This window comes from Amaranthus tricolor, chromosome 14, assembly GCF_026212465.1.
Source record: "Amaranthus tricolor cultivar Red isolate AtriRed21 chromosome 14, ASM2621246v1, whole genome shotgun sequence".
In the NCBI taxonomy this organism is placed as follows: Eukaryota; Viridiplantae; Streptophyta; class Magnoliopsida; order Caryophyllales; family Amaranthaceae; genus Amaranthus; species Amaranthus tricolor.
The window spans coordinates 11,063,093-11,070,945 of NC_080060.1; the positions used below are offsets into that span (position 1 = coordinate 11,063,093).

Here is a 7,853-nt window from a genome sequence, read left to right on the forward strand (position 1 = left end):
ATTTTTCAAGAGACTAGTTGTTCCCATTATATTGTCCACCAAGTATATTAGCCTAGGACTTTTTTTTATATTCTGCCAAACTAAACCGTTATCTCATATGATATTAAATTTTATTTTTGTTAGTGTCAAAGGTGTCAAAGTGAATATTGGGCACAAGTCAATGTATTCTGATGACTTGGTTGTAGGGTAATCATTACCGCGTACCCAATATTTCGGGTACCTGATTAGTCGGGTACTTATTTTAATGGCCAGTGTCCCAGCCCAATTTATTCGGGTACCTGAATATCAGGTACCCGGATAAATCGAGTCGGGACATGGGTACCCAGTTTCATTTGAAGCATTTTATGGCAGACTTTTTTGGTATTTTTTGCCATTATTTGTAGATGTGATGGAAAGAATTATAATTAGGAAAATTTAATTTTAAAAATCCCGCCTTTTGATTATTTTTCAAAAATTCAATTTTTATACTGCCTTTTCTTTTACTTGTTAAATTTGAAATGTTACCCAACCACCCATTAATTAGCTTCAGTGATCATTTACTTCCCTCCCTAAAATGTAGGGATGCAAACGGGGCGGGGATTGGAATTCCCATCCCCATCCCCATCTGTTAATGCAATACCCATCTTCGTCCCCATTCCCGCGGCGGGTATAATTTTTTTCCCCGTCCCCTCCCCAATGGGTTTGTACCTAAAATCATCCTCGCCCCACCACCCATCTGGATATCCATCCCCGTCTAATACTCATTTTCCCCGCCCCACCACCCGTCAAATCCCCGCTTAATACCCATCTGTGTCACATATTTATATTCAATCATTTGGGAGAAAAAAGCGAAAATCAAAGAGCAGCAGTAGTGGGAGAAGAGCAGCCATGAAAGAGAAGAGAAGAGCAGTCGTTAGAACCGAAATTCAGCAGACATTAAAATCAAACAGCAGCCATTAAACAAAAATATGCTTACTAAAGAACCGAAATTCAGCAGCCATTAGAAACGAAAATAAAAGATAGAAAAACAAAAATATAAAAATATAAAAAAAAACAATTAAAGAAACATAGAACAACAACTGTGGAAGAGAAGAGCATCAGTAGTTGGAGAAAAGCAGCCATGGAGTTAAAAAACGAAAAACAAAAAACCCAATTAAAGAAAAATAAGGACACAAACACTTAAAAATCAAAGAAACACAATTAAAGAAAATGAAAATCATGCAGCCATGGAAGAGAAGCTTGAAGATGAAACAAACCTTTAGAAGTAGCAGTGGTGGCGGCGACAGTGAGAAATGGAGATGGAGACGAAGATGCAACGGCGGCAGTGGGCTGTGCAGCGAATAGAGATGAATGGTGAGAGAGAATGGCAGAATTGGGCTTTTAGGGTTAGGGGTATTAGGTTTTTGGGTTTTTAGGATTTTAGGGCTATTAGGTTAGGGAGAATAGCGGGAATTGGGTTTTTAGAATTTTAGGTTTTAGTTTTTGTGGGAGGGAACGAAAATTTTAGATTACAAGTTATAGTTTTTCAAAATTTGTACATATCTTGAGGCGGGGCGGGTATCACCTACAACTCATCCCCATTCCCATCCCCGCGGTGGGTATGAATTTTATACCCTTACCCGCCCCATGACCCATCAAATCGAGACCCATCTCCGCTCCGATGGGGCGGGGATGGGGCGGGTCTCCTATTAAACCCGCCCTGCCTGCATCCCTACTAAAATAGTTGTACATTATCTCACCATTACTGCTCTGTGCTCCCTCTTCTTAATCCTTTCATTCCTTTAAAGCCTGCTACTTCAGCGAACATTCACTTCCTATTACTGCTCTTTGTCTACTCCAGATAAGATAAGAACCCTAATCTTTTCTTTTTCCATTTTGGTTATTTGGTTTTCTTGCATTTTCTCCTTATTTCCCCAATCATTTTTTCCATAATTGGTGAAGTATGTATTGAAATTCCTTTATATGCTTGTCGTTTCTGCTGATTGATTTTCTTTTTTTCTCTTTTTTTGAAGATGGATAAATTAGGAAAAAAATTACTTAGAATAATCCAACCTATTTATGATTTTCCTACAATAATCCTACCTATTGATTAACCATGACTAAATGACCAAATGACTTGTTATAGCAGGTTTTATTTTAAAGAAAAAAGATAAATTAAAATAAAATGTCGAAAAAAATGTTAAAAAAATTTATGATTTTTTTTATTGTTTAGAAATTTTTATATAAATTTTCAAAATTTTTCTCTAATTTTAAATTAATTTTCAGTTTATTGTTTTATGAATTACCTGCTATAGCAGGTCATCGAATTACCCAAGTTTACTCTAGGCAAATACCTCTAAAGTTGGGATTATTCATGGTTAATCAATAGGTGGAATTATTATAGGAAAATCATGTAAAGATTGGATTATTCTAGATAATTTTTCCAAAAACCGGTAACTTTTAGGTTTTGGTATGGTGGGAAGTTTAGTAATGATAATGAGGGTATGACTTACCTTGGGGGAATGGATAGGACGTTTGAAGTTAATCCTGATAACTTGTGTTTTGATTTTTTAATGTCTCCGGCTGCGAAGTGTATAGAACAGAGATATATAGAGGGGTTGTACTATGTGAAACCGGGAATGACATTGAAGGATGGGTTGAGAAACGTTGTTAGGGAAGTAGGGGCTTTTCACTTGGGTAAAACAGCAGTAGAAAGCAGGTTTGTTGATGTTTATGTAGTGCAAACCTTACCTAAATCCTGTTTGTCTTTAGTAATAGCTGAACTTGGCAACAAAGAATAGGAATCTTTTTTGTCAAAATGCCCATCAAAATCCAGGCCACCTAAGCTACCTATTGTTAGGAGACCACAGAGTAGTAGTGGTGGTAAATTTTCTAATCCTCAAAGGTCAATTTGCTTGGACACCACCATAAATGAACCCCAACCACAGCCAAATTCAAAGTCCCTAGATAAATGTAAGCAACCTCAGCACAAGACCACACACTAAAGTGCAATTAAAAAGGGAAAGCAGGCAGTAATAGATAAAATTGAAAGTGAGGAATATGAATTAGATCCAGATTCAGATGAAGATGAGGATTATGTACCAAGTAGTTCTGAGGAAAGTGAGGATGAGTTACTCAACAATGATGAGGTAATTGCTGAGAGTAGTGATGATGAAGAATTTGTGATAGCTAGGGAAAGAGTCAGAGGAACTTGTCCCAAGTTGCTGCAAACTGCTGTTGAAGTACAGAAGCAAGCATCTAGTGGTTGTTTAGGTAGTCAAACTGAAAGTTGAAGGAATATGTCCGTAGACATTTCCGACAATTACTAAATATAAATATATAGGATATTTATGAAGATAATAAAGTTAGTTATTATTAGTAATTGTATTTACTTGCTAGAGAATAAATATAATTGGTGGGTCAATAATAATTTGACCACAACTAATATAATTAATCCTATAAGGTCTTACAAAAGAATCAATTGAACGATAAATAACTCAGGCCCATTAGGAGTATGGACTTGTGATCCAATTAGGTTAACAAAAGAATCAGTTTTCTTTTGACCTAGGTTACTGGTATTATATAAGGATATAATATTTGTAGTGGAAGGATGGAATAAAACAGTTATTTTGAAAAACCAGAAAAAGCAAGAGAAACCTCTCTTCCGTTCTAGCAGACGTTGGTATTCAATTGATTCTGGTAGACTAAATAGAGGAGCAACGTTTGAGGCTCTTCAGATTATCTTATTGCGTTAATTTTGTGGATTTCACGCTACAAAGGTAATATAGACTAATCCTTTTACATGATTCATATGTCTGATTATGTTTATGATCTTGAGATAGATGTTAGGAAAGTGTTTCATGAAATTCCGCTTTTAAGCATCTATAAATCCCAACAGTGGTATCAGTTAAGCCTAATTCATAATATTCATATGATCTATATTTCTCTACAAAGTTATACAACCGTTTTTTTTTTGCATGAAAATCGGATATTTTATGTTAACTGTCTGGAAAGTTATTCATAATATTCAATTTCAATTGGATTGAAATATAAATGCGAAAAACTTGTTTTTCCTGATATTTGAAGCCAATCATGCCAAATATTGTATATCAATTCGAATTTGTTCGAATTCATCAAAAAAAAAAACCGTTTTTTTTTATGAAGATTCGATATTTTATGTTAATTGTCTTGGGGCTTTGATTATTTACGAAATCCAAAAAATGAAATGGAACACAAATTTTGTTCATTGTTATTGTGTTTCTCGTAATGGTAGTCAAGTGTTTTGGATTGAAAACGCTTAAACCCAATTTTTCCCCAATTCAATTTTGATTATTAAAACACAAAATTTGTACAATTAGATTGAGATTTAAATGCGAAAAACTTGTTTTTCCTGAAATTTAAAGCAATTCATGCACAAAGATGGTATATCAATTCGAATTTGTTGAAATTCATTAAAAAAAAAAAGGAACAAAAACCAGAGATGAATGCGTAGACCACGGGCTGTCTAGGTGGCTATGGTGGTCGGAGGGAGGCGGGCTGCTGGCGGCTGCTGGGTTCCTTTGCAGCTGCTGGGCTCCTTTCTGGGCCTCTGTTTTCTTTGTTCCAGAAGCATGGATGAAGGTGACCACCTTCTTTTTTATTCTTTTTTGTTTTTTTAATATGTGCAAAATACCTTTTTATGAGTCTTTATTGGATTTAAATAGTGCTTGTTTTTTTTTTGCTTTATAGTCTTACTTAAATTAGTTAAGTTTGACTAAACATAAAAAATATTTTATATGCACTTAATATAGTTTCACTTAAATTAGTTAAGTTTGACTCAACATATGAATATTTCATATGCTAATTGTTATGAACATTTAGTTTGAAATATTGTATAGTAAAAGCCGTTTATAATATCTGATATTATTTTGACATGTTATGACTAGTATGGCCCAAAACAAAATTTATATATAAAATTAGGATAAGATATACGATCTGCGAATTGTTTGTTTTGAATGTAATTATATACGATCTGCGTATCGTTAATTTTTTTTTATTCAAAGTATGTAATCACAAATGAAAGGAGTTTCAAGGAAGATGATCAATGGAGATTCATGAAGATTAGTTTTTTTTTAGGGGCCATACTAGATCATCTTTTATTCATGCTTTTATTAGCTTTGAGCGTTTATTTAATTTTGATCTTTGCTTGCATAAGTTAATGTATTGGTTAAATATGCTATGTGTTCACTTAATATTAACCATGCTAATTAACTTGAATCCCCATAAATAATATTCTGTTTTATTGTTTTTCCAAACAACACCTATAAGCCTTTGATAATGAATAATACATTCTGCCAAAGCGAGGTATTGCTCATAAATCTTGGGATATGGGGTAAATTTTTTTGAAAATTTACAAGTTCATGTTTGGTTTCACTCAACAAAATCATCAAAAACAAAGTTTTGGGTTTTAAAACTAAGAGATAGGATTGAACAAGAATTATCAATCTATCTACTAAGAATTATAATTAGTTATAATTAGTAAAACGTTTACTTACCTTAACTACTATAGTTAAAGGCAGGGCCAAAGTCCGTTTGACTATAGTGGGAGAGGATCTTAGTTGTTATTTATTCAAAAGGGGATTAAATTTTGAATAAACTATTAAACTTGTTTAATTTCTGCTTATTGATAGACTATTAATTTTGCTTTATTACATTGTTGTAGAAATCATGTATGGTTCAACTAACAACCACACTCCTGCTTTTAACTTGCGCTGTGTCTTGGAAAAAGACAAATTGAATGCAAACAACTTCCTTGAATGGGAAATGGCTGTGAGAATTGTTCTCAGAGCTGAAGGAAGGGAAAGTGTTCTTGTCACTCCACTCCCTGAACCCCTGCCAGAAACTGCAACAGTTGCAGAAAAAAGAGCTAGGCAAAATCTCGAGGCCAATTCTGTGCAAGTAACATGTCTGATGCTTGCTTGCATGGAACATGATTTTCAAAAACATTTCAACAATCTTGATGCCTACACAATAATCCAGCAACTTAGAACAATGTTCGAAAAGAATGCTCGATTAGAGAGATTTGAAGCTAATTGTAAACTTTTGGAATGCAAACTGGGCAAGGGAAAACCCGTCGGACCCCATGTGTTCGCCTTAATAGGGCATTTTCAAGTCATGGAAAAGTTGGGTTTTCCTTATCCCAAAGAGCTGGCCACTGATATTGTGATCAGATCCTTGCCAAAAACTTTTGATGCTTTCAAATTAAATTTTTACATGCAAGAAGGGGAAGCAACCTTGCCAGAATTGCATGGTATGCTTGTTCAGGCTGAAAGGAGCTTACCTTCTGAACCCCCACTAAAAGATGTGCTCATGGTCAGAAAGAATAAAAAGTTCAAGAAGAAAGGGGCTCCTAATGACTCTTCCAAACCAAAGGCTACTCCAAAGGCTAAAGTAGCAGCACTACATGAGTGCTTCCACTGCCACAAGATTGGCCATTGGAAGAGGAACTGCCCCATCTATCTGAAAAAAAAAGTCTGGTGCTTTATCTTCAGGTATATATGTTATTGAAATTAATTTGGCAACTTCTGCTTCTTGGGTATTTGATACTGCTTGTGGGTCTCACATTACTGGTAATGTGCAGGGTCTAATAAGAAGTAGAAGCTTGAGCAAAGGTGAGGTGGATCTCCGAGTCGGAAATGGAGCAAGAGTTGCTGCTTTAGCTATTGGAGTTTATATTTTAACATTACCCTCTGGTTTAATTTTAGAACTAAATAATTGTTATTATGTTCCTGCCATCACCAAGAACATTATTTCAATTCCGGTTTTGGACACGGAAGGTTTTTCATTTACTATTAAGAATAATTGTTGTTCTGCATATTTAAATGATATGTTCTATGTTTCAGCTAAATTATTAAATGGGTTGTATGTGCTAGACTTAGAAACTCACATCTATAACATAGACAGCAAGAAACGTAAAACAAATGATTCAAACCCCACTTACCTATGGCATTGTCGATTAGGCCACATAAGTTCAAAACGCATAGAGAAACTTCATAAAGATGGAATTCTAAAATCATTTGATTTTGAATCATTTGGTGTTTGCGAGTTTTGTTTGATGGGAAAAATGACAAAGTCACCTTTCACAGGTACAAGTGAAAGGGCCAATGACCTCTTAGCTCTCATACATACTGATGTATGTGGACCTATGAGCACCGTGGCTCGGGGTGGTTACAGCTACTTTATAACCTTTACTCATGATGTAAGCAGATATGGATATGTTTACCTCATGAGACATAAGTCGGAGTCCTTTGAAAAGTTCAAGGAATTTCAAAATGAAGTAGAGAACCAACTTGGGAAGAAAATAAAAGCATTACGATCCGATCGTGATGGTGAATACTTGTCTCACGAGTTTGATGATCATTTGAAAAATCGAGGCATACTCTCACAATTGACTCCACCAGGAACACCACAATTAAATGACGTCTCTGAGAGGAGAAATCGAACTCTATTAGATATGGTTCGATTAGTGATGAGTCTTGCTGATCTTCCTATTTCATTTTGGGGATTTTCATTGGATACAGCTGCATTCACACTTAATAGAGCACCTACCAAAGCAGTGGAAAAGACACCATATGAGATGTGGACGAGAAAAGTTCCGAAGTTGTCTTTTCTAAGGATTTGGGGTTACGAAGCTTATGTAAAACGTTTAATATCTGATAAACTAGCACCTAAATCTGACAAATGTCTTTTTGTGGGTTACCCAAAAAGGACAAAGGGATACTACTTCTACAACCAAAGCGAAAACAAAGTATTTGTTGCTCGCAATTGTATTTTTCTAGAACAGGAATTTATTTTTAGAAAAACAAGTGGGAGTAATGTATATCTCGCAGAAGTTCGAGATGAGCAACAAATGGATA

General features: G+C 35.0%; 1 protein-coding gene across 1 annotated transcript; it reads left to right on the forward strand.

Annotated features, from left to right (window-relative positions):
- Positions 1–5,011: 5,011 nt before the first annotated feature.
- LOC130799768 (uncharacterized) lies at positions 5,012–7,001 on the forward strand. The gene is made up of 2 exons (XM_057663000.1): positions 5,012–6,488; positions 6,578–7,001. The coding sequence occupies exons 1-2, from the start codon at positions 5,665–5,667 to the stop codon at positions 6,582–6,584; spliced, it is 831 nt and encodes a 276-aa protein (XP_057518983.1). The 5' UTR covers positions 5,012–5,664; the 3' UTR covers positions 6,585–7,001.
- Positions 7,002–7,853: the final 852 nt, after the last annotated feature.